Source organism: Leptodactylus fuscus, chromosome 2, assembly GCF_031893055.1.
Source record: "Leptodactylus fuscus isolate aLepFus1 chromosome 2, aLepFus1.hap2, whole genome shotgun sequence".
In the NCBI taxonomy this organism is placed as follows: domain Eukaryota; kingdom Metazoa; phylum Chordata; class Amphibia; order Anura; family Leptodactylidae; genus Leptodactylus; species Leptodactylus fuscus.
In genome coordinates, this window is record NC_134266.1 from 127429519 (window position 1) to 127457363 (window position 27845).

General features: G+C 40.4%; 1 protein-coding gene across 1 annotated transcript; it reads left to right on the forward strand.

Moving 5' to 3' along the window:
* The first annotated feature begins 260 nt into the window (after positions 1-260).
* On the forward strand, positions 261-27845 carry SF3A3 (splicing factor 3a subunit 3). Its single transcript, XM_075264550.1, has 17 exons — positions 261-387; positions 1309-1356; positions 1810-1862; positions 4791-4896; positions 7789-7861; positions 9427-9518; positions 10195-10277; positions 11230-11368; positions 12494-12562; positions 14082-14149; positions 14709-14816; positions 21576-21645; positions 23450-23614; positions 24152-24262; positions 24582-24672; positions 25192-25247; positions 27622-27845. The coding sequence occupies exons 1-17, from the start codon at positions 292-294 to the stop codon at positions 27697-27699; spliced, it is 1506 nt and encodes a 501-aa protein (XP_075120651.1). The 5' UTR covers positions 261-291; the 3' UTR covers positions 27700-27845.

The following is a 27845-nucleotide window of genomic DNA, read 5'->3' on the forward strand; positions in this document are numbered from 1 at the left end:
GTTATACCACTCTGGGAGGGTTTGGGGTCCTAGGGGCACACTAACCCCAGTGTGTCAGGGGCACATCGAGGAATCACCTGTATCTCTGTGCGCCAGGCAGAGTAACATAAGTACTAATTAGTTTTTGTACATGGCAATGCAGGGCAAGCACCACTAGGGGGAGCAGTTATGTGAGCGTTTACTAGTGCTACACTGCATCGCACAGCGAGACGGAACTTTGATTCCTGTCTGCTGAGGTAAGGGGACTAGTGTAGCAGGGCACTCGTTACTTCCGGTCGGGGCCTTCCGAAGATGGAGACCATATTGGAGCAACAGCGGCGCTACCATGAGGAAAAAGAAAGGCTTATGGACGTAATGACCAAGGAGATGATGGCGAAGAAAGCAACGGTGAGGAAACAAGTGACATGTTCGAGCGACTTTGCTCTGTGTCGTCTATTGAGGCAGCGCCAACAGGGCGCCATCCTGCGGAGTGCGGGCCACCCCCCCCCCCCCCCTTATGTGCCAGTGCAATTACACATGTGTCCCTGGAAAGACTTTGCTTAATCGGATCAGTTGCAATAAGTTCTCTACATTGTGCGACCAGGCTACGTTGTGTATTCTGTGCACTGTATGCGGGCTGTCTGATCGTTGGGTCCCTACTGCTCACAATAATGTGCATACATGGCCATTGCACCATTCAGTTCCTTGGGCACAGCTTTGGATTTTGATCTCTGTCAGGCCCATAGAAGTAAATAGAGCAGTGATCACACAATCATAGAGTAGTACACGGGTGTACTTTCCTCATCTTCAGTGGGGGTCCCTGCTGACCCCAGTGATCATATATATACATTGCCTATGCTGTCTTAGATGAACACTGGCAGAAAGACTAAATATTATTGACTTGTCTTTAGGATAGGAATAGTATCTAGCACAATACAGCAGACTCATGGTTACAAGTCCACTGTAGTTATTACAGAAACATGAAACAGTCTTTCTAGAATCCAGACTCCTGATTAAAAGGGCCATTCTGAGAATATTATACAAAGGTGGAACCTATTGTAGCTCAGCTGTAATAGCACAGCCAGGCCACTATATAGTGTATGGAGCAGATTGCCTGTGTACACTATGCTCATAACAATGGATGGTGTGGTGCCAATCTCATATTAATCTAAGCAGCACAATATGTGTATAATACATAATGCTAGTTTTTAGAAGAACCTGTCACACGGAGAATGCAATGCAATCTGTAGGCAGTATGATATAGTGCGGGACGAGCTGAGTTCTGTTTTATAATAATTTATCATTCTGTTTCTTTCTCTCACCCTACAGTTACGTGAACAGATAAATTCAGATCACAGAGCCAGAACAATGCTTGATGTAAGTACTGGTTAGAAGATGTTAAAGGGGTGCTCCAGTGTTCTGTTTTGGTTTTTTTGAGAAATTTTTGACCATGCCCTCAATAGTAAGGTTGACTTCACACAGAGTTTTTGGTCAGGAATCAGCCTCCAAAAAAAACCTTCCAGTAGAGTTCTATTGAGAGGCTTTTTTGGAGGCTGATTTTGAGGCAGATTCCAGACCAAATTCCTGACCAAAAAACTCCATGTGAACTCAGCCTAATAGTTTTCTACTCACAGTGTGACTGGGTTTTTTTTTCCTTGCCTGCAGATACTATTGAGAAGCTATATCCTATATACTATTGTACACTCAGTAAAGTTCCATGCCCGCTATTCTTCCCTACCTCAGCTGTCAGAATGTGTCCCTGCTCTTCAAATTTTGGGTTCTCTATAGCCTCCCCTTATTTACATTTACAATGTTTTGTGCTATTTACAGAGATACATGGAAGTGAGTGGCAATGTCAGAGATCAATATGAAGATAAAGATGGGTAAGAATGGATTTTTAATTGTGTATATATGTATGCTAATGTTTAGCTTCAATTTGCAACAAAAATTGTGTTTTATGGCCAGAATCGCATATTTGCCTTAAAAATCTGCAACAAAGTTCAGCATATGTGATTAATGTTTTTAACATTCAATTTTTATGTAGATTTACCCACTTCACTTTGAGGGTTTTTTCAAATTTGATTATGCTCAATGGGGTTATCCATCCCCAAATCAAACGTTCATACTGCTGAGCTATCCACTGGTTAGGTCTTCATCATCATCAGTAAGTCATCTGTTGGGGTATGACATTCAGACCCCGCACAAATTGTCTGTTCTAGCCGCACCGCTGCTATTCAAGCAATATGCAGTGGATGGTGCTGCTTAGAAACTGTATGAGAATATCACAGGGAATTAACAGCAGTTTATTTTTCTTTATAGCCAACCTCTTCAGAGCTCAACCACACTCTAATTCAGAAAGTCAATGAACAATTTGCAGGCTTCTAAGAATTGGTTTCCCAACATTTTGGGGCACATTATGGATTTCAGGAGTAACATGCCACCTCAGCCCTGTATGGAACAATTCTTTATTTATTTCCAGCTTCACATTAACCATTTCAAAATCAAAATATTGTTCAGGTGAATAGTCCCCTTTTGATACCACCTAGAAAAATTGTTCTGATATCATAAGAAACCTGAGATTCCAGGATTTAAAGGAGTTCTCCAGATAAAAATTTTATTTTAAAATTAGGCCTGGGGAGCTGAAAAAAAATAAAACACACTCTCCTCTCCCTGGTTCCTTCCAGCAGGGTCTGGTCCTACTACTGTGATGTTTTCTTCCAGTGGACATTCCAGCCTCGCGTGACTGCTATGGCCAATCTGCAGCCTCAGCAAAGGACACGTGACTTCACTACCTATGAGGTCCCCAGGTCCTTTCCTGAGGCTGCTGATTGTCCTCTGTAGTGACGTAACAAGGGAACTGTCACAGGCTGTGAGGACTTCCACTTCAAGAAGACATCAAAGCAGTAGGATCAGACTGCCCTAAGGCCTGGTTAACATCTGCGTTTGGTATTCCGTTCGGGAAGTCCGCTTGAGGGCTCCCCAAACGGAATACCGAACGCATTAAAAAGCGGTGAGTAATGAAATCTCACAGATCCCATAGACTTTAATGGGGTCCGTGTGCTTACCGTGAGGTGTCTGCACGAGTCATGTGGAGAGAAAAGTGCTTCAAGAACTACTTTCCTCTCCACATGATTTGTGCGGAAAACACACGGCCCCCATTATAGTCTATGGGGTCCGTGTGCTTTCATTGCTCATTGCTTTTTAATGCGTTCAGTATTCCTTTCAGGGGTCCCAAGCGGACTCCCTGAATGGAATACCGAACGCAGATGTGAACCAGGCCTATGAGGGGAGTATTTTTTTTTTTTTTTTTTTTTACTTCCTCTGGCCTAATTTAAAAAAATATATATCCTTAACAACCTCTTTAATATTTAAGAACTAGCTATAGCACAATATAAGCCATCAATCAGTTTCTTTATGCTGCATATAAAATCACATCCCCGACTGAGCATTTAACTAATGGTATCTCAGATTATATTATAGCTAGTTCTTAAATATTATCATTATATGAAAGCTGAAAATCATATTTCTTATTACACCAGAACCATTTTTCTAGGTAGTATTAAACCAAAGATTCAGCCATTTTAGGGCACCATCCCCTTTGGTAAATACTTTAGCTCTATGTAATACATTGAGTACATATGTATGGACAGAGACTCTGGCATTGCTTAGTTAGATACCGTATTTTTCGGAAAATAAGATGCACTGGACTATAAGACGCACCTAGGTTTTAGAGGAGGAAAATAGGGAAAAAAAATTTTGAAGCAAAAACTGGTAAAATATTTAATATATGGGAGTTGTAGTTTTGCAACAGCTGCAAGGCCACATTGACAGGTGACCCTGCAGCTGTACGGGGACGCATAGAGTGTTTTTTTTTTTGCGGGGCCAGAAGTACTTTTTAGTTTACCATTTTGGGGAATGTCTATTGCTTAGATCACCTTTTATTGAAAAAAAACCGGTGGTTTATGACATATGATCTTCTACTTTTATTTATATATATATATATATATATATATATATATATATATATATATATCTAGGGACAGGAGGTGATTTAGAACTTTTATTTATTTCATATTTTTATTATATATTTTTAAAGCTTTTTTTTTTTTTTTTTTTACTATTGTATTGCCGTCTATGGGACATTCTGCCTATTAGTATTACGGCTGGTCATAGAGACCAGCCGCAATACTAATACAGCAGTGACAGGCCTGGGAGCCTCATTAGGCTCCCGGCTGTCACCCGAACAGGTCGGCTCCTGCGATATCGCCGCGCAGGAGCCGGCCTGCATCTTTACAGGTACGGGGGAGGCACAGGTTCGGGGGAGAAGGGGCCGCTGATACTGACCCGGCATCCGCTGTACTAGAGAGGCGGATGCCGGTGAGGGATAGACGCCGGGGCCTGAGACATCGCTGCCCTGCCCTGCATGAAGCCAGCTCCCGCTGCTGGCTTCATGTAGGGCAGAGGAGCGCAGCGATGTCTCAGGCCCCGGCACCTGTAATGGCGTCTATCACTTGCCGGCTTCCGCCTCTCTATTACAGCGGATGCCAGGCGCCACATTCGGCCTATAAGACGCACCCTTCTTTTCCCCCCAAATTTGGGGGAAAAAAAGTGTGTCTTATAGTCCGAAAAATACGGTAATTGCAAATAGGCACTTTACAGCCTGTTTTCTATTCAAAGGAAGTTTGTTAGATTAATAAAGCATATTACAAAAATGTTCACCACACCCCTAACACAATAGCGGGAAAAAAGTCAATGAAATGGGAGTTACACTTTAAAATTTTTTCTTAAATAACATGGTTTGTATCTTTTAGATTAAGAAAAGAAGAACTGAATGCAATTTCTGGGCCAAACGAATTTGGTGAATTTTATAACCGGCTCAAATTAATAAAAGAATTTCATCGGAAGCATCCAAATGAGGTGTGTTGTGTGTACAGTTCAGAATTTTCTTGGTTAAAAGGCCTTTGAGTGGTGTTGGCTTGACAGTACATTATGACCTACTACTAAAAAGTTCAAGTAATTGGGTATTTTTCATCAGTTACAATTAATGATTTTTTTGGCCATTCCCCTTTTAAAGGCCATACCACGCTGGGGTAGATTATAATAAGGGCGAAATGGGTTGCCCCCTTATAATCTGACCTTGCAATCAACTGTATCAGCATCCACTGATACAAGTGATTGCTGTTTTGGAGCATGGGTGAGTATGTGTTGGGTGATCTTCTATATAATACCCATTATTGCATTAATCATATGGGGAAAAATATTTTTATAAGTTTGTAGACTGGGTATTTTTGGACACAAGGATATTTAATATGTATGTATTTCTTTTTTTTTTTTTTTTTTTTTCTTTTTTTTTTTACTTTTACAAGTGTTCTAGGGAAAGGGGTTAGGGTGATTAGAATTATTAATTAAAGGGGTTGGCCAATATCAGACCAATATTGACAAACAAATGTACAATAGAAAGATATACAATTTTCTAATATACTTTCTGTATCAATTCCTCACAGTTTTCTAGTTTTCAGCTTGTTGTCATTCATTCTGTTACTTCTAGAGGATAAAACTCTGACCATGGTCATGTGATTTACCGTCCATGGTCATGTGATTTACGGTCCATGGTCATGTGACTAGCACACAGGTGCACAGCTGATTACCAGGCAGATGTCTGATTATTGTACAGTGACTATAACGAGCGGCACCTGTGTGCTCATCACATGACCATGGACTGTAAATCACATGACCATGGTCAGAGTTTTATCCTCTAGAAGTAACAGAATGAATGACAGCAAGCAGAGAATTAGAAGGAATTGATACAGAAAGTATATTGGGAAATTGTATAACTTTTTATTGTACGTTTGTTTGTCAATATTGGTCTGAAAGTGGCCAACCCCTTTAATTTATTTTTTTATAGATGTACCATATATACTCGAGTATAAGCCGAATTTTTCAGCACAAAAATATGCTTGAAAAAAATAAAAAAAATAAAAGTTCTAAATCCTTTCCCTAGAATACATACAAAAGTAGAAAATGACTGTGAAACACATACACATTAGGTATCCATGGGTCTGAAAGTGCCCTGTCTATTGAATATAGGGTATCTGTAGTGCTCCTGTTCCGTTGGGAAGGGGTTAATAGGAGCACTGCAGATACCCTATATTCAGCCAGGCTGAATTCCAAGTGGGGGGGGGGGGGGAATCCCAGTTCACAAGCTCAGGGAAGGGGCAGATAGACAACCAAAACACCCCCTCCCCTTTCCCAGCAACTACTGCACCCAAAACCTCCGAGTTTAAGTTTTCCCAGTTTTTTGTGGTAAAATTAGGGGCCTCGGCTTATATTCGGGTCGGCTTATACTCGAGTATATACGGTAATATGTATGTTAAAAAAAAAATCCTTTTTTAATCTTTATCACATTTTTCTTATCATTAATGTAATACTGTGGCACTTATTTTACAGGCTGTATAGAGCAGCCTGTAATAGAAGTATTTTCCAAATAAAAGTGTTGTTTTTCAGCACATGTCCCTGCCTCACATGAGCGCTGAGGTCCCTCACTGGCTTCAGTGAAATGCACATGACGTCTCTATCTGTGACATCCAGGATTCTCTTCCTGAGGCTGCTGATAATAATAATAATAATAATACATTTTATTTATATAGCGCCAACATATTCCGCAGCGCTGTACAATTTGTAGGGTTCAAATACAGACAGATACATTACAAAGAGAATCATTTCACACAATGGAACTTAGGGCCCTGCTCGCAAGAGCTTACAATCTATGAGGTAGAGGGGGTGACACAAGAGGTAGCAGGGGCGGCATTACTTATACAGAGGTTAGACACTTTTGTAATAGAGGTGACTGTCATTACACAAACATAAGACTTTATGAGCCGTCACCAGCCGTGTCCTGTAACATGTGGATGGAGCTTGGACCTATAAAGTTAGCATGAGATGACATATCATGTGGGGTAATGTGGGAGCGGGGACAGAGGAGGGTTAAGGGTTTACGTTAGACATTGTGATAGGCTTGTCTGAAAAGATGCGTCTTTAGTTTGCGTTTGAAACTGTAGAAATTGGGAGTTAATCTGATTGTCCGGGGATTGGTCTCAGCAATCGTGACTGCTGAGGCCAATCAGCAGCTTCAGCAGGAGGGATTCGGGACGTCACAGCAAGCGAGCAGTTTCCCTTTGAGAAGACGTCGGATAAGCTGGACTGGCCCGTTCTGGGAGGACACTGGGGACAGATGTTTGTATTTAATTTATGTATTTAGTTTATTATTTATATCCCCCTCCCCCACCTCCCTGGCCTATTTTAGAAATAATTGGTTTTCCTGGACAACCTTTTTATGGCCTTGAAACCTTCAATAGGCAGCTGTCTGTTATGGCAATAGATTGGCCCAGGATCTCTGTTTCAGGGCTGGTGATCCATACCATTATAGCAGCACCTATTCTCTGCAAGGAAAATTATGCCTCAGTCAGCTTTGACTGAGGAGTTAGGGACCCACTATCGGTGTGAGCGCTGATTGCAGCCTTTGCTGTGAAATCCCCACTACATGATGCAGCGGAGACTTGGCGACTATGGTGGCTGCTCAGTTCCTGAGCAGGTGCCATATTGAAATACCCAATATCTGCCATACTATTATGGCGGATGTTTGGAAGTGGTTAAAAGTCAGAAGTATGTCTTCCTTGGGTAAAGTGGGCCTAATTGTATTATGTAAAGTAAAAAAAATACATATGTTTATAATATATGTTGTATGATACCTTTTTTTTAAAAAGAAAATAATTGTAGTAACTATTTATTTTTTTTTTGTTAATTTGACAGATCTGTGTTCCTATGTCAGTTGAGTTTGATGAGTTGCTGAAATCTAGGGAGAACCCAAGTGAAGAAGCTCAGAGTAAGTATTTGAGCCATATCTCTAATATGAGATTAACTTGACTTGTCTTTTAAAGAAAACATTCACAGCCAGAAACACATCAGTGGTACCCCAAGTGTAGCATGAACTGTATAATTCTAGATTGATGTATTGATGGACTGAATATTAGCAGAACGTGACCTAATATCCAGCCGTTTTCCCTTGATACCTATCAAAATGTTGTAGATATGACAGGGTTAGGTTTTGTTCATGTGTTTGAACTTCATTGCGTTGTGACTGCATCCCAGGTATGTGAATGGGGTTTTCTCAACTCTGTTCACATGCATAGGCAAATAATCAAACATTTTTTCTGCTGTTTAATTCCATACACAATAAAACACAAATATCAGTGTCCATGAGACTCCACATAACCCACCACCACCAATATGCATAGGTGTCAAAAATACAGTAGGGGGGCAACGTGGTAGCAACAATTCCGCAAGGGACACCAACAGATATAATAGCCCTCATACTGTGACCACACCACAATTCCTAGAAAAGGGACCAAATATAGTTCACATGCAGAAAAAGGATCCCAACATGTTTCCCTAATAAAGTTGGTTCATCGGGAACTATAAGGCCATAAACAATAACATTTCCAAATAAAGTCTCAAGATCTCTCAAAATGCCCTGGCTCTAATCATGATAACACTTGTGGTCAATGTAATGTATTGGTCCATATTTCAAAATCCGATACCGCTCACAGTTCAGGAGCACAACAGATGGGCAAAGTAGAGGAGGTAAATTTGAAATCACTGGTCACTTCAATGTAGGGAGATGAATCTGTGAATAGGGAACATATCCTGCTCATGGCGACATGTTGTCTTCCTTGGGAGGTGTGGAGCTTTGAACTAGGTTCTCTTTACCCCTGTGCTCTAAGCACACCCATATTATCAGCCTGGACCTTCATCACAACCTGCTTCTTGATTGAAGTTCACACCACCTCTTCCTCCTCTTGTTTGCTTTCTTCTTACTTGAGCTCCTGCTTGTGGAAGAAGAAATCCAAGATGGCTCATGGGCAAAAGGTATGCCTACAGCAGCCTTTCTAAAGGCTACATGAAGATAGGGATAGTTAAAATTCATAAATCTCAATGATAGACTACCTTTAAATAGCACATCAGGCATCAAAGCTACTTGCACTTGTTGCTCAGGAATAGTGGAGGCTAAAGAGAAAATTGAGACTGTGTTGGACTCAGTCGAGTGGCGGCTATTAATAGGTGCTAAGATCTTGAATTGGTGGAGTTGGTGAAAGGTCCTCATTAAGAGGTACTTGAATCAGTGATATTTATTTATTATATCTCATGGAAGTAAGTGACACGTCACTTTATTTCAGTCACAAAACGCCAGGATTAGCCCTATTGAATGATAATGGGGCAAATTGCAAATCTACAGCAATGCATGGTAAACATTTGATAATATTGAGGTTTATGCTGTGTGGTATCTTTTAAATGTAGTTATACTAGGAAACAAGTTAATGCAATTACACTAGTTATAATCGTCAACTTTATTTTTTTTCCTTTTAATAACCTATCCAATGCATTCTACAGATCTAGTTGAATTTACAGATGAAGAAGGTTATGGTCGCTATTTGGATCTTCATGACTGTTACTTAAAATACATAAACCTAAAATCATCAGAGGTAAGATAACATTCAAGTAGTATTTAAGCTAAAGTACGTTTACTAGAAAGAATTGTGGAATGTAACTAGGTACATGAATGGAAGAGAGAATAAAAGGGCACCAGTTGTATGGAAAATACAGGCTAATCTGCTGGTAGTATGCTGTCAAGCAGGAACATCTCAGCAGATTGACGTATAGTTTTGTGGGGGAATGTTTAGAGAACTTATTTAGTGATTTATATATTTGCCCTTTTTATTTTTAGGACCACCTGCAATCTATCAGTGATTGACAGGCTCCCCTCTATGACTGCATACAGAAATAACTGTCCTCAATCACTGTTTCTTTGCATAGAAAAAGTAGATATTAATGACAAGTTCTACTAAATATTTTCCCACAAAACTTAAATGTGCTTAGGTTTTTACATTCTGGCTGAAGATTGGACTTCATTTTCAATGTAAACTGGTTCCCTTTAACTGTCAAGCCATCCCTACACACATGTATTGTGTATCATAGAAACTATCACTGTACAAACAGGGACTTTGTGACTCATACTATTGACTAAACATCTATTTTAATGTGCTCCTGTACTGCAAGGGTGTAAAATCTGCCATTTACAAGGGCTTTATGATAATGTCAAAGCATACTTAAATACATGCTTAAGTAACATGAATATTTGAGTGTTTCTGCTATTTTTAGAAACTGGATTACATTACATATTTAGCAACGTTTGACCAACTCTTCGACATTCCCAAAGAGCGGAAAAATGCTGAATATAAAAGGTGAGTATAGTGTATTTTAGGGTACTTGTTTAGAATTGTCGTTCCCTTTTGTAGTGAGTTGTCATTGTCCCTTTTTTGGTAATAGATAAGCTGTTTTTAGTCACTTGTGATGCTAAAAGAATATATTCTCAGTAGTTATTTAAAGGGGTTGTCTGTAATCTAAAAAACCTTTCTACTTTCTAAATACATAATAAAAAAAAGTGTAGTTACCCATATCCCTGGGGTGGTCATGTGACCACTCCAGGAACATTTTCAGTTTATCTGGTGATCATCCGTTTCCCCATTCCGGAAACGGATCGTCACTACTACCCCCTTCCCCATCCACCCCACGATACTTACCTTCCAGGCTTCTTCCTGCTGGACAGCTCCTCCTTCTTTTCTGACTGCCGGAGTTTGGCCCAGTGCTGCTCTGTGCACTGCTGCCAATAATCCACCTCGACTGTACAGCTTTCACTTGCGCAGTAGAGGTGGAACATCGCTGCAGAGAATAGAGCAGCGATGAAGAAGAGCGCACACCGTTTCATGGGAAGATAAGTATACTGTATAATGGGGTTGGATTGAGTAGCTATGGAATAGCAAGATGGTTAGACAGGAAGGGGTGTATGGGAGGGGGAGTGAGGAAGGAGAGGGGAGTGGGGTGAGAGGTAACTAACGTCGAAGTTACATAGCAGTAAGCTGAAATACAGTATATAAGCAAATGCAGGAGATACCAGGAGTTCCCAGAGACACCCAGAAATCACTCAAAACACAGCTAAAGGTATATGGGTGCATTTATTAACCCATTATTAGCTCTAACAGACATTAAAAAAAACAACAAAAAAACACATTTTTTGCCCAGAAAACCCCTTTTAACTTTCTGCATGTTGTTCATATACTTATTTGTGCTTTTAGATCTGTTCTGTGAAGTTTATTATATAATCTATTCTATGTAACTTTCTTTGTCTTCTCACAGATATTTGGAAGTGCTTTTAGAATACCTCCAAGACTACACAGATAGGGTAAAGCCTTTGTTGGATCAGAATGAACTATTTGGAAAGATTCAGAATGATTTTGAAAAGAAATGGGAGTCTGGGAGCTTTCCAGGATGGCCGGTATGTAAAGAACATCTCTGTCATTGCAGAAAGTTCTTAAAGAAAACGTTTCACTACCTCCACCAACTCCAATACTTTTCATCCTTCAGTAGGCGCAGCTGCACTCATTCCATTGCAATCCTTGCATGTCAACCAACAGGATCTGACTTGTGAATGACACTGCTATGTGGTGTCTTATGGTCTAGGGACAGTGACTATAGTAACTGCCATTTATTACACACAAATTCCTGTTAGAAAATGACTTCCTGTACATGGAAATATAAAAAAAATTACGTGTGTCAGAATATGTTGACTCTATTTTTCTTTTTTTTTTTTGTAAAGATTTGGTTTTGTTTTAAGTGGCTATTACTTAAATAAAACTATATATATTTGGTATCCCCGGAATTGTACCAACTTATGGAAAACCGGTAACATGTCAATCTTGCTGCACAGTGAGTGCTGTAAAAATAAAGTCCATAAGAAAGTAACAAACAGAAATTTTTCCCGCTAACATTAAGCCCTTGTATGGCTCTTTGATTGGAAAAATAACAATGTAATATGGTTTGAAAGACAGAGAGTCATAAACAGAAATTGAAAATCAAAAACCGCCTACAGTGTGAAGGGAATAATACTGTCCATAAAATATGTATGTTTTATGGCTATGTGAATTCAGTTTAAACAAATCTTTGATAGTTGAAAGGATTTACTTTTGAAAGTAGTGATGGCGAACCTACAGGTGTCACACCAAGACATTTTGGGTGACACACACCAGCAGCTACTTTTGTTATTGCAATAAATAGCTGACGATAATTTTTATTTACCTGACCACTCTGGAGGCAGCAAGTCATACTTGCTCAGCCACAGTGCCATTTTTTTTTTTCCTGCCCGACAAATCCAAAACTAAATTTTCTATGGTTACTTGACTATACACGTGAAGAGCCTGAAGCTGGACTATTGAAAGAGTCTCACATTTCCAGTTTTGATTTGTCACCTGCACAGTAATCATTGGAATAAATCACCCTGTAATTCATTATCTCTGCATATGTGTCACTAGTTATGACAAAACATGCACATTGTTTATTTTTTTGACTGTTTGTACAACTCTGGTTTTGGAAGTTATACTAATGAAAAACTTTTTTCTTGCAGAAAGAAACCAGCAGTGCACTCACACATGCAGGAGCTCACCTGGACCTTTCAGCCTTTTCTTCTTGGGAGGTATGATGATTTGAGGTGCAATACTGTTCGAGGCATTAATTATATAACATGTTGTGTTTATTTAAAAAAAAAAAAAAAAGAAAAAAAAAAGACTTGTCCATCAACCAGGAGATAGAGAAGGGCATAGCTGAAAGGAAGGAATGTGGGAAATCTTAGCTAAGCATAATTAATTTACAGAGGACCTTTCATCAGATTGGGCACAGGCAGTTCTATATACTGCTGGAAAGCTAGCGGTACTGACTGTAAAGCGCTACGGTTCCGGGACTGATAGCACTTTACTCGGGGCACAGATCGGGAAAGACGATAGTGTACTGAATTCAGCGCCCTGTCGGCTTTCCAGCAGTATATGGAACTGCCTGTGCCCAATCTGATGAAAGGTCCTCTTTATAGTGAAAATCTAGAGCGAGTATATGGAGATATAAGCATCTGCAAGTGACCATAATTTTAGGGGGAGTTTTATTGAATTCCATTAAAAAACAATATGCAGTTAGCTCCTCAGCTTTCTGTGACTATATTCATAGTTTCAGATTATTTAGGAGAATATGAAGAGTTAAGGAAAATGAGGGGTACAGGGATGAAATAAGTGTTTTTCATAGTGTTCCTCTGATTTCGTTAAATGGATATTGTGATGGATATCTGTGATATTCACTATACATTGAGAAACTCCACAAGCCATGGCTAACATGTTTGCATGTGATATTCACTATTTTCACAGGTATTCACCTCTTGTAAGCAACGCTTATTTAAGCATCAACCATGCTTTTGAAAGGCTATAGCTGCTGTATTACACGGCGGAGACCTGGCGATAATGCCCCACAGTCATTCTGCTTTAATATGAGCAAATCATCTTATCACCAGCAGCGCAAGGATTCCACCATGCTATCTTCAACTGCTGCCCCCTGGAGCAAAATCCAGGGGTTTCAGTCCATTACCATGATGGCCTAGAGCCTACTAAAGACTTTCAGGCCTGTGATTAGTATACTACTATTACATCCTGCTGTAGGCAGGAAAAAAAAGTTAATTTCAATTTGATGCCCTTTCCTTAGACATCCGACAGACAGACATCCTGCTGGAATCCAAAAAATATAAAAAATGACTGAATTGCCTTTTATTTGCCATTTTTACCTCTTCCATCCCCAAATTAAAGTGCTCAAAACATCTGGCAATCTCCTAATAGTATCAATAAAAAGTACACCACAAAGAAAACGCTTTACAAAGCTGCATACAATGTATATGACAGATATACAGGCCAATAGCATAAATCTATTTAAAAAAAGGAACAACCAAACAGAATATAACTAAATAATTCCACACATATAATTAAAAAAAAAAAATTATTTATTGAAAAACATAAAACAAATAATGACAATCACATAATCAGGGGACACAAAAATATATGGATATATCTTTCTAATATATTAGATGCTGAACATTACATATATTTTCATCCATATGTGTAAATTTGTCATCCCTGATATTTATGCTATTCAGTACCTTAACATTCTTATTATCTTGTTAGGAATTGGCTTCTCTTGGATTGGACAGATTGAAGTCTGCACTGCTTGCTTTGGGTTTAAAGTGTGGAGGGTAAGTGATTTTACCGTAGTTTTTGTCTTTAGGTCTGTTGAATTTATTGTAAGTGCCATGAAAGTTGCAGAAAATCCACATTGGAATGATCTCACAGCAGTAAAATTACAAAGTACAATACAGATGTAAACCTGTAGCATGCTGTAAAAAATATAGGGAAGGTTACTTAAGAAAAATGCATGAGTGCTTTATTCCAGAAAGTAGTGTACATGGCGTGCATTTTTTTTCAGTGCGTTATAGGCGTTTTGCTCTAATCTCTGTTAATTATTTATGATTGTTATTGGAATTAAAGGGATTTTGAAGGTATTTTCTTGCCCAGTCCAACATCAAGCATGCAGACAGGCTACTATATACCGGGCAGTTTATGGGTACTGAAGCGCGTTTTAATTAAAATTATAATTTTTGGTCCTATGCTTTGTTGGCTGACAAAATTTACATTGGAGGCTCCTAAAGGGTTTCAACATTGAAAATGTCATTTGTATGTAATTCCATGTTAAAGCACTTGTTTTTTTGTATAGAATATGATTAAAACTTTTTTCTTTTTTTTTCTTTTGTTTAGAACATTAGAAGAAAGAGCACAGAGACTTTTTGGTACAAAAGGAAAATCTCTGGAATCACTTGATTCTTCATTGTTTGCCAAAAATCCAAAGGCAAAAGGTGTCAGAAGGTAAATTTAGATTTTGTGCTGCAAGTGTATGCATGTTTGTTAATGGTTTTTTAGTGAAACTTGTCTGATTCATTTTGCCTAAGGAGAACCTTTTATGTCCTCACGCCTAAGCGGTTTTATATACCGATAGAAAGCCAACAGTGCACTGAATGCCTTTCCCGTTATGTGCCCGGGGCTTGAGATATCAGTGCCTTTAATTTTGGCACCGATCTCTCCCTACTGTCAGAAGGGCATTCCTGACAGTCTAGCGCAGACCTGGGCAAAGTCCGGCCCGCGGGCCATATCCGGCCCTCTGACTGATTCAGTCCGGCCCGCACAGCTTTGACTAGGGAGGCGTGTCTAGGGGGGCGTGTCTAGGGGGCGTGTCTTAGTGCCAGCCGAAGATGGAGATGTGGAGCATGTCATAAAATACTGAGAGATGTAAGGTGAGCTGCAGGGTGGAGAGAGAGAGAGAGTGTGTGTGTGTGTGTGTGTGTCTATATGTGTCTGTATGTGTGCCTGTCTATATGTGTGTCTGTCTATATGTGTCTATATGTGTGCCTGTCTGTATGTGTGTGTGTCTATATGTGTGCCTGTCTATATGTGTGCCTGTATGTGTCTGTATGTGTGTGTGTCTATATGTGTGCCTGTCTATATGTGTCTGTATGTGTGTGTCTATATGTGTGCCTGTCTATATGTGTCTGTATGTGTGCCTGTCTATATGTGTGCCTGTCTATATGTGTCTGTATGTGTGCCTGTCTATATGTGTCTGTATGTGTGTGTGTGTCTATATGTGTGCCTGTCTATATGTGTGCCTGTCTATATGTGTCTGTATGTGTGCCTGTCTATATGTGTCTGTATGTGTGCCTGTCTATATGTGTGCCTGTCTATATGTGTGCCTGTCTATATGTGTCTGTATGTGTGTGTCTATATGTGTGCCTGTCTATATGTGTCTGTATGTGTGCCTGTCTATATGTGTCTATATGTGTGCCTGTCTATATGTGTGCCTGTCTATATGTGTGCCTGTCTATATGTGTGCCTGTCTATATGTGTCTGTATGTGTGTGTGTCTATATGTGTGCCTGTCTATATGTGTGCCTGCCTATATGTGTGCCTGCCTATATGTGTGCCTGCCTATATGTGTGCCTGTCTATATGTGTCTATATGTGTGCCTGTCTATATGTGTCTGTATGTGTGTGTGTGTCTATATGTGTGCCTGTCTATATGTGTGCCTGTCTATATGTGTCTGTATGTGTGTGTGTCTATATGTGTGCCTGGCTATATGTTTTTGACTGTCTATATGTGTGCCTGTATGTGTCTGTATGTGTGCCTGTCTATATGTGTGCCTGTCTATATGTGTCTGTATGTGTGCCTGTCTATATGTGTCTGTATGTGTGTGTGTGTCTATATGTGTGCCTGTCTATATGTGTGCCTGTCTATATGTGTCTGTATGTGTGTGTGCCTGTCTATATGTGTGCCTGTCTATATGTGTGCCTGTCTATATGTGTCTGTATGTGTGCCTGTCTATATGTGTCTGTATGTGTGCCTGTCTATATGTGTGCCTGTCTATATGTGTGCCTGTCTATATGTGTGCCTGTCTATATGTGTCTGTATGTGTGTGTCTATATGTGTGCCTGTCTATATGTGTCTGTATGTGTGCCTGTCTATATGTGTCTATATGTGTGCCTGTCTATATGTGTGCCTGTCTATATGTGTGCCTGTCTATATGTGTGCCTGTATGTGTGTGCCTGTCTATATGTGTGCCTGTCTATATGTGTGCCTGCCTATATGTGTGCCTGTCTATATGTGTGCCTGTCTATATGTGTGCCTGTCTATATGTGTGCCTGCCTATATGTGTGCCTGTCTATATGTGTGCCTGTCTATATGTGTCTATATGTGTGCCTGTCTATATGTGTGCCTGTCTATATGTGTGCCTGTCTATATGTGTCTATATGTGTGCCTGTCTATATGTGTGCCTGTCTATATGTGTGCCTGTCTATATGTGTGTCTGTATGTGTGTGTGTGTCTATATGTGTGCCTGTCTATATGTGTGCCTGCCTATATGTGTGCCTGCCTATATGTGTGCCTGTCTATATGTGTGCCTGTCTATATGTGTCTGTATGTGTGTGTGTGTCTATATGTGTGCCTGTCTATATGTGTGCCTGCCTATATGTGTGCCTGTCTATATGTGTGCCTGTCTATATGTGTCTGTATGTGTGTGCCTGTCTATATGTGTGCCTGTCTATATGTGTGCCTGTCTATATGTGTGCCTGTCTATATGTGTGCCTGTCTATATGTGTGCCTGTCTATATGTGTGCCTGTCTATATGTGTGCCTGTCTATATGTGTCTATATGTGTGCCTGTCTATATGTGTGCCTGTCTATATGTGTGCCTGTCTATATGTGTGCCTGTATGTGTGTGTGTGTCTGTATGTGTGCCTGTCTATATGTGTGCCTGCCTATATGTGTGCCTGTCTATATGTGTGCCTGTCTATATGTGTGCCTGTCTATATGTGTGCCTGTCTATATGTGTGCCTGTCTATATGTGTGCCTGTCTATATGTGTCTATATGTGTGCCTGTCTATATGTGTGCCTGTCTATATGTGTGCCTGTCTATATGTGTGCCTGTATGTGTGTGTGTGTCTATATGTGTGCCTGTCTATATGTGTGCCTGCCTATATGTGTGCCTGTCTATATGTGTGCCTGTCTATATGTGTCTATATGTGTGCCTGTCTATATGTGTGCCTGTCTATATGTGTCTGTATGTGTGTGTGTGTCTATATGTGTGCCTGTCTATATGTGTGCCTGCCTATATGTGTGCCTGTCTATATGTGTGCCTGTCTATATGTGTCTGTATGTGTGTGTGTGTCTATATGTGTGCCTGTCTATATGTGTGCCTGCCTATATGTGTGCCTGTCTATATGTGTGCCTGTCTATATGTGTCTGTATGTGTGTGCCTGTCTATATGTGTGCCTGTCTATATGTGTGCCTGTCTATATGTGTGCCTGTCTATATGTGTGCCTGTCTATATGTGTCTGTATTTGTGTGTCTATATGTGTGCCTGTCTATATGTGTCTGTATGTGTGCCTGTCTATATGTGTCTGTATGTGTGTGTGTCTATATGTGTGCCTGTCTATATGTGTGCCTGTCTATATGTGTGCCTGTCTATATGTGTGCCTGTCTATGTGTGCCTGTATGTGTGTGTGTCTATATGTGTGCCTGTCTATATGTGTGCCTGTCTATATGTGTCTATATGTGTGCCTGTCTATATGTGTGCCTGTCTATATGTGTGCCTGTCTATATGTGTGCCTGTCTATATGTGTCTGTATGTGTGTGTGTGTCTATATGTGTGCCTGTCTATATGTGTGCCTGCCTATATGTGTGCCTGTCTATATGTGTGCCTGTCTATATGTGTCTGTATGTGTGTGTGTGTCTATATGTGTGCCTGTCTATATGTGTGCCTGTCTATATGTGTGCCTGTCTATATGTGTGCCTGTCTATATGTGTCTGTATGTGTGTGTCTATATGTGTGCCTGTCTATATGTGTCTGTATGTGTGCCTGTCTATATGTGTCTGTATGTGTGCGTGTCTATATGTGTGCCTGTCTATATGTGTGCCTGTCTATATGTGTGCCTGTCTATATGTGTGCCTGTCTATATGTGTGCCTGTATGTGTCTATATGTGTGCCTGTCTATATGTGTGCCTGTCTATATGTGTCTGTATGTGTGTCTGTCTATATGTGTGCCTGTCTATATGTGTCTGTATGTGTGTCTGTCTATATGTGTGCCTGTCTATATGTGTGCCTGTCTATATGTGTGCCTGTCTATATGTGTGCCTGTATGTGTGTGTGTGTCTATATGTGTGCCTGTCTATATGTGTGCCTGTCTATATGTGTCTATATGTGTGCCTGTCTATATGTGTGCCTGTCTATATGTGTCTGTATGTGTGTGTGTGTCTATATGTGTGCCTGTCTATATGTGTGCCTGTCTATATGTGTGCCTGTCTATATGTGTGCCTGTCTATATGTGTGCCTGTCTATATGTGTCTGTATGTGTGCCTGTCTATATGTGTGCCTGTCTATATGTGTGCCTGTCTATATGTGTGCCTGTCTATATGTGTCTGTATGTGTGCCTGTCTATATGTGTGCCTGTCTATATGTGTGCCTGTCTATATGTGTGCCTGTCTATATGTGTGCCTGTCTATATGTGTGCCTGTCTATATGTGTCTGTATGTGTGCCTGTCTATATGTGTCTGTATGTGTGCCTGTCTATATGTGTCTGTATGTGTGCGTGTCTGTATGTGTGCCTGTCTGTATGTGTGCCTGTCTATATGTGTGCCTGTCTATATGTGTGCCTGTCTATATGTGTGCCTGTATGTGTCTATATGTGTGCCTGTCTATATGTGTGCCTGTCTATATGTGTGCCTGTCTATATGTGTCTGTATGTGTGTCTGTCTATATGTGTGCCTGTCTATATGTGTGCCTGTCTATATGTGTGCCTGTCTATATGTGTGCCTGTCTATATGTGTGCCTGTCTATATGTGTGCCTGTCTATATGTGTGCCTGTCTATATGTGTGCCTGTCTATATGTGTGCCTGTCTATATGTGTGCCTGTCTATATGTGTCTATATGTGTGCCTGTCTATATGTGTCTATATGTGTGCCTGTCTATATGTGTCTGTATATGTGTCTGTATGTGTGTGTGTCTGTATGTGTGTGTGTCTGTATGTGTGCCTGTCTATATGTGTGCCTGTCTATATGTGTGCCTGTCTATATGTGTGCCTGTCTATATGTGTGCCTGTCTATATGTGTGCCTGTCTATATGTGTGCCTGTCTATATGTGTGCCTGTCTATATGTGTGCCTGTATGTGTCTATATGTGTGCCTGTCTATATGTGTGCCTGTCTATATGTGTCTGTATGTGTGTGTGTCTATATGTGTGCCTGTCTATATGTGTGCCTGTCTATATGTGTGCCTGTCTATATGTGTGCCTGCCTATATGTGTGCCTGTCTATATGTGTGCCTGTCTATATGTGTCTATATGTGTGCCTGTCTATATGTGTGCCTGTCTATATGTGTGCCTGTCTATATGTGTCTGTATGTGTGCCTGTCTATATGTGTGCCTGTCTATATGTGTGCCTGTCTATATGTGTCTGTATGTGTGCCTGTCTATATGTGTGCCTGTCTATATGTGTGCCTGTCTATATGTGTGCCTGTCTATATGTGTGCCTGTCTATATGTGTGCCTGTCTATATGTGTGCCTGCCTATATGTGTGCCTGTCTATATGTGTGCCTGTCTATATGTGTCTATATGTGTGCCTGTCTATATGTGTGCCTGTCTATATGTGTGCCTGTCTATATGTGTCTGTATGTGTGTCTGTCTATATGTGTGCCTGTCTATATGTGTGCCTGTCTATATGTGTGCCTGTCTATATGTGTCTGTATGTGTGCCTGTCTATATGTGTGCCTGTCTATATGTGTGCCTGTCTATATGTGTGCCTGTCTATATGTGTCTGTATGTGTGCCTGTCTATATGTGTGCCTGTCTATATGTGTCTATATGTGTGCCTGTCTATATGTGTCTGTATGTGTGTGTGTCTGTATGTGTGTGTGTCTATATGTGTGCCTGTCTATATGTGTGCCTGTCTATATGTGTCTGTATGTGTGTGTGTATGTGTGTGTGTCTATATGTGTGCCTGTCTATATGTGTGCCTGTCTATATGTGTGCCTGTCTATATGTGTGCCTGTCTATATGTGTGCCTGTCTATATGTGTGCCTGTCTATATGTGTGCCTGTCTATATGTGTGCCTGTCTATATGTGTGCCTGTCTATATGTGTGCCTGTCTATATGTGTCTGTCTATGTCTGTCTGTCTATACATGTGTGTGTGTGTGTCTCAGTAACCTAGGGGCAGAGATGGAAGGGGAATGTTATACTAGGGCAGAGATGGCGGAGGGGGGGACATGAATCTGGGGGAGAGATGGAGGGGGGGACATGAAATGGGGAAAATAAAGGGGGATATGAAACTGAGGGAGAAATGGAGGGGGGGGGACATGAAACTGGGGGTAGATGAAGAGGGCACAGACTGGGGGGACATTAAACCGTGGAGGAAGCTGTAGGGGGACCTGTCCCCCTCTAGTTGCCCCCAGTTTCATGTCCCGCTCCAGCTGTCAATTTATTGCCGCCCTCCAACTACCCCCACTGTTTAATGTCCCCCTCCAGCTGCTCCAGTTTCATGTCCCCTCTAGTTTCCACCAGTGTAAACTGGGGCAGCAGTAGAGGGGCTTAATACTGTGGGGCAGTTGAAAGGGAACATTACAATGTGGGGGCATATAATGTACGGGTGACTGTAGGAGGATTATACTGTGTGGGGGCACATGGAAAGATGATTGGGAATGGGCGGAGTCAACGTAGAAGTGGGTGGAGCTAAATTTGTCGTGGCACGGCCCTCTAGCATAGTTTCAATTTCTTATACGGCCCCATGGGAAAATTAATTGCCCACCCCTGGTCTAGCGTCATGGCTGGGCTGTGAGGAACGTCCTCTTCCCTGCTGTTGTAGGGGCAGCGGAGGGACCGTATGCAAATGACCAGTTTTTTGCACCCATAATGTGGCCTTGCATATTTGGAAACCGTTTTTTGCCTCCAGGAGGAAAATCTGACTTTCTGTTTAGTGGGTGGTGGCTACAGAAGAAACCAGGTCCTTTGGCAGTTGTGGTCAAAGCCCAGGTGCATTAAACTCCCCTTTAATAACTTTGTCATAAGATCTAATTTTATGTTTTTGTTCACAGGGACACGGAAAAGAATAAGGACATTGCTTTTTTAGAGGCACAAATTTATGAATATGTTGAAATCCTCGGGGTAAGTTGTGTTTTTATTTTATTAAAAAATAACTATACTTTTATAAATAAGTTAGGAAGTGTGTCAAATTTTCAAATCAAATTTTATATAATAAAAAAGTCTTCTTTTAATAAACATTAACCCTTTCTCACTCTGCACCATACTGTTCCGTCACGGCTGAGCATATAGTTAACGTTCACAACGCTGTAAAGCCATGGGCACAGAAGCTGTGTAGCATGTCATCCAGGGGCTAAGCGGCAAGATCGCAATACCTTCCAAAGGGAATGTGAGTTCACAGCTTCATGTACCCTTTTAGGACATGTGGGGGAAAAAAAAATACAGAATTAGAAACAGAAATAAACTAATAACAAAGTGTTATAAAAACACCTTTTATATTCAAAAAAATATATAATGTAAACTAACAACATACATGTTAGGTAAAAAAATGCCATTATTTACCCTGTACAGTGAATGCCAGAAAAAAAAATATACTGCACTCCAGACATTAACATATTTTGGTCACGTTGCTTTCCCCAGAAAAGTGATCAAAAAGTCATACATACCAAACATTGGTACCAATGGAAAGTACAACTTGTCCTGCAAATAAAAAGCCCTAACATATCTCAGTCAACCGTACAGTAAAAAAAAAGTTATAGGAGTCAGAATAGGGTGACCCCATGAAAAGCGTTAATTTTTAAAAAGTGAAATTTTATTTGTAAAAGTAGTAAAATATAATAAAAGCTGCCATGTAATTTTTATTACAGAGTGAGTGCGGTAGAAGAAAATGCTAAAAAATTATGATAAAATTGTGTTATTTCACACGGACCCCAAAAAATGTAAATAAAGGCTCATCAAAATATATGCAGCTCAAAATGGTGGCACACGATAGTACATCTTGTCACACAAAGAATAGGCCCTCACATATATATGTCGACAAAAATAAAAAAAATTATGATTTTTGGAAGATGGGGAGGGAAAATATGAAAAAAGTTGCCAAGTATTAACGTACAAACTACCCTGCGTACTTAAAGGGTTGAGCTGTAGGCAATAGCAGTCTAGGTAGAAGGGAGTTAGTAAGAGGTTGAACAGCACTATGTGTATAGACTTGGCCACTAAGAGGTGGACACAAATGTCATCTCCGCCTCTGGGCTATACCATTTCTACAGACACTGCTAGCCAGTTTTATCCTAGTGCCCGTAGGAGGCAGAAACGACCTGACTCAGGTCTTAGTGTCTTTTTTTTTTTTTTTTTTGCTGGGCCATCGTTTTAGATAAGAAGTCCCCCTTTTCATGTGCGCTTTCAGCCTTTCCTTGCGGCTCCTACCAAGTGGCTACTGTCGGGCCTAAGGTGAAGACTTACCTGCAAGGAGTGCCCATCCTCCACCGTCCTCCCTTGGAACTGTGGGACCTTAATTTCATTCTTGAGGTGCTTCAGGCTCCCCCTTTTGAGTCTTTGCATGAGATCTCTCTTTGCTTTCTGCCCCAAAAGTTTGCCTTTCTGGTGGTCATTACTTGTATCTGCAGGGTCTCCGATCTGGCTGTCCTGTCCCAGAAGCCTCCTTTTCTTGTTCTCCACAAGGACAAGGTTGTCATTTGTCTGCCACCTTCTTTTTGCCTACAGTGGCTTCTTATTTCCATATCAATTAGGACATTTAGGGGGGAGCAGGGATTTAGACTGGAGCATAAAATAGCAACCATATAGAGGTTTTCCAGGATTAGAAAACAAGTCTGCTTTTTTTTTTTCTGAAAAGAAAGGGCTCCATTTCCATGAGTCCTGATTGCACTAAATACAATGTGGCTAGAATTAATATTTCTTTCAATTGTAGGAACAGAGACATCTTACACATGAAAATGTACAGCGCAAGCAGGCCCGGACTGGTGAAGAACGTGAAGAGGAGGAAGAAGAACAGATCAGTGAGAGTGAGAGTGATGATGAAGAAAATGAAATTATTTATAACCCCAAAAACCTTCCTCTTGGGTGGGACGGCAAGGTAAATCTTCTATCAGCTGGTATTAAAGGGAATGTGTTACATTGAACATTATGTTATAGAGAACAAGCAGACGGATATATAGTAAATGGTATGTTTAGGAAAACACTCAGTGTAAACTGTTCTGCTTCTTGGTCTGCATAGAAATCAAATGGGTGACCATCACTGTATGCACATGTTTTTCACGGCTAGCACACTGACCTTACTGTTGCACGTTAATTTCTGTGGCTCCATACAAATGGCTGTGTATTTTCATGGGCCCATGCATGGTGCTGCGAGCCTGAGGCAAAGCTCAGCGTCGATCTTATTCTTGTCTGTTTTCTGGACAGGGCTCACTAAGATCAGCAAATGCAATAGGCTTAGATATATATTTTATGTATAAAGTTGTTTGGATCTAAACATAGATATTTTGGCTTTAGTCAAGCTTATGTAACAGTTGCAGTACCAGTAGTAAATGGCTTTTGCTGCACTTGCACACCCAAGTCGTGTGACTTTGTTTGTACGGGTTCTTTATTTCATTCCTCAACTTCTCTTTTACAGCCCATACCTTATTGGCTATATAAACTGCATGGACTGAACATAAACTACAACTGTGAGATATGTGGAAATTACACCTACCGAGGGCCTAAGGCTTTTCAGCGCCACTTTGCGGTGAGACTCTCTTAATTCTGAAGGTTTTTCATTTTGTAGCCCATCAGCACAGTAAATGTGAAATTGTTATGTTAATAATATGACCTCATATTTTATTGCACTTGTTTGAGTTATGGTGGATTATCTATGGTTAAAAAACATGTCTACTTTTTTACTAAAACAAACCACCTTTGTCCACAGATTGTGATATTATTTATCAGTTGTGTTTATGTTAATAAGCTGAGCTGACACTACACCATCCATAATCTGGTTATGCTTGGCCGGCTTGATACGGAAGTGCTTTTTGTTTGGCTTATTCCATCTTTTCAATCATTTTCAGGAATGGAGACATGCACATGGCATGAGGTGTCTAGGAATTCCCAATACGGCACATTTTGCCAATGTCACACAGATTGAGGATGCAGTTTCATGTAAGTTGTCTTGTTTTTGTTGTTTTTTTGGGGGGGGAGTTGTTTTTTTACATTTTCCAATATATCCATTTTACTAAGACTATTTGAGGTTTTACATATCGATGAAATTTCTATTACAAAGCAAGGGTACAGCTCACATAAATATATCAAGGTAGAGATGTTGAATATGACCTTATGGTGAGACAGTTATTTTCTTTGTAGCTAAACTAACAGGTCAATAAAGTGAGGGAATGATAGCGAGAGTGATAAGGAAATATATGTACACACGCTTTTTTTTTTTTTTTTTAATTGAAGTAAAGCACTTTATATCTAGATCCGTTTCTAGTAAGTTCCAATTCTTATCAGATCATTCCTGTAGGGGGCTATATTGCCAGTACTTCACTTATAAGGCCCTTTTTAATCATTCCATAGGAAATCTGTCATTCATCACAGTTATGATTGTTTCCTCAAGAATATAAATTGTGGTAAAAATTGCATAATGTATATAATTTCTCTTTTTTTTTTTTTTTTTTTTTAAAGTGTGGTCAAAACTCAAGCTCCAGAAGGCGTCAGAGAGGTGGCAGCCTGACACTGAGGTAAGCAGCTAACGAGACAGAGATAAACAACCATTGTAACCTTACATGTAATGACAGGACACAAGTTATTCTTGTATCCAGCTACTTTCACTTCAGTAGTTTAATCATCATTTGTAGGAAATCAATTCTGCTGGGACTTGGCAGAAGCCTCCTAGGTGCATAGTCTGCTGGTCTCTGACTCAGGTCCTGATGTGCACATGTGCTTGTTCTCTCAGCTCTGACTTAGTAACCCAACAACTGATGTCAAAACAGTGCATTGCCGGGGAACAAAATACATGTACACAACAAGTAAATGAGAAAGGTAAATGGATGCACATTTTGGGGCAGATTTATGGCAACTGTTAGAAAACAAATATCTAAGTTACCCATAGGAACCAGTCACAGCGCAGCTTTCTTTTTGTATTCTGCACCTGAAACATGAAAGCTGGGTTATGATTTGCCGCTATTGATAGTTAAGACCAGTTTTTCTTTTAGACAGTTTAATAAATCTGTCCCTTGTGTCTAATGAATCAGATGTATATACAACAGCTACAGATAGCTTTTATGGGGAAATTAGGAAGAAAATTGTGCTGTGAAATGTTACAAAAAAGGATTAAAATAGAATCCGGATTGTAAAGCTACTAGTGCGTGTCTATATGACCAACTCTGCATGGTGTCTACTGTATTAAATGGCCAAACAGTATTAGGCAAAAACATAAATGATTTAGAGTTGTGGTGTTAATGGTTCTAAAATGCTTCCACTGCTACCCTATAAAATGGCTCTGAGGCTACTTTTGTTTTTTTGTACCCATTGACTGCTTGTTGGCTGCTAGACAGCAGTTACTTGAGATCACAAACACAGTGATCAGGCTCCGGATGGGCCAGGATAGACCACCCATAGAGAGAATTGTTTGACCTGCCAACAAGCACAGGTATCTCCGAGTTTCCTTGACCAATGTACAGACGCAGGAAGCACCTTCATTATAAACCCTGTCTCTGCCTGGACCATTTCCAGACACTTAGCAGTAGGATACTTGGTATCGCTACATCCACTACATGTCTTTGGCAGGACAGCCAGCTTTCATCCGCTTGGTTTGTAGTGCTACAAGAAAACCTGGACTGCTACAGAGTGGAACTTTATTGTCGGTAGCAATGAATCCAGGTTCTGTTTGGGATCAGACAACTATCTATTTCAAGTATGAAAGCCTTGTGGTGAGCACTTTAATCCTGCTTTTGCTGTGGAGTGACATACTACCTTATAAGGGTTTTCTACACAAAAACAGTTTTTTCTTTGGGGGGGGGGGGGTGTTGTTTTTTTGTTTTGTTTTTTTTAAAAGGCCTGTTAGTGCTATTAATGGGTTAATAAATACGCCCATATACCTTTAGCAGGTGTTTTGAGTGATTTATGGGTGTCCCTGGGAGCTCTTGGTATCTTATGTATTAGTTTACCTCGTTCAGCTTCATGCTATGGAACTTCCACACTACCTCCCTTTCACTTCACCCTCCCCCCCTTTTCTCTCACTCACTTCTCTTTCCTTCCATATACCCCCTCCCTGTCTCTCTAGCTCTATCCCGCCCACTACTAGCCCTTCCCTACCTACTCAGCCCGACCCTATTATATACTTAACTCTCTTTCCTCCAGTCTTCCTCTTTCGTGAAGACCCCAACTTCTTTTCTGATTCTGCCATCGCATGCTATTGTCCCAGTACTGCTCTGCAGGGAATGATCCACCTCTACTGCACAGACGTAAGAGCTGCGCAGTAGAGATCGATTATTGGCTACAGAACAGCGCTGGATCTATAGCGCGCATTGGCAGGCAGGAATCAGGGAGGAGCCATCCCACAGGAAGTAGTTTGGAAGGAAGAGAGGTAAGTATGATGGGTGGGGGGGAGTAGTAGTGACGTTCCGTTTCCAGAAATGAATACTCACTGGATAACTAGCAAATGTCCCTGGAGCGGTCACATGACCGCTCCAGGCATATGGGTAAATATACATATTTGATAAATTGTTATTTATAAAGTAGGCGGGGGGGAGAGTGTTTAGATTAGTTTAGGGAATTAATTTTATCCCGGACAACCCCTTTAACTGCTGGTGTAATGAGGTGGGGAGACACAGCATCAGTCACCCCTAATAGTGCTACAAGAGACATTAATAGCTTAGCATTATGTGTATACTTGCTTTGCCACATGTTGCATGTTATGGCAGACCAACTGCACCCACACACAAGGTTTCTCAGGTAAGTCTCTCCCCAAATGTAGCACTTCCTTGGCCTGACTGTTCACCAGACTTATTACCAATCACAAATTTACTTTTGTATTGTTTATGCTTAGGCCGCATATTTTACATGAATGTTTTGAGTGAGTTGTAACTAATCTCCTTTCATCTTCACTTACAGGAGGAGTATGAAGATTCAAGCGGGAATGTTGTCAATAAGAAAACCTATGAAGATTTGAAACGCCAAGGACTTCTTTAATACAAATGACTTTTCCAGACATTTCTTTATTTTTCGTAACAATCTTTTGTTCCATTGCCTGCTAGTTTGGTAGAAGCCACTATCTATGTGGTTTGTACTTGTAAAATTGTCTTTTTTAATTAAAATTTAAGCAACATTTTCATTAA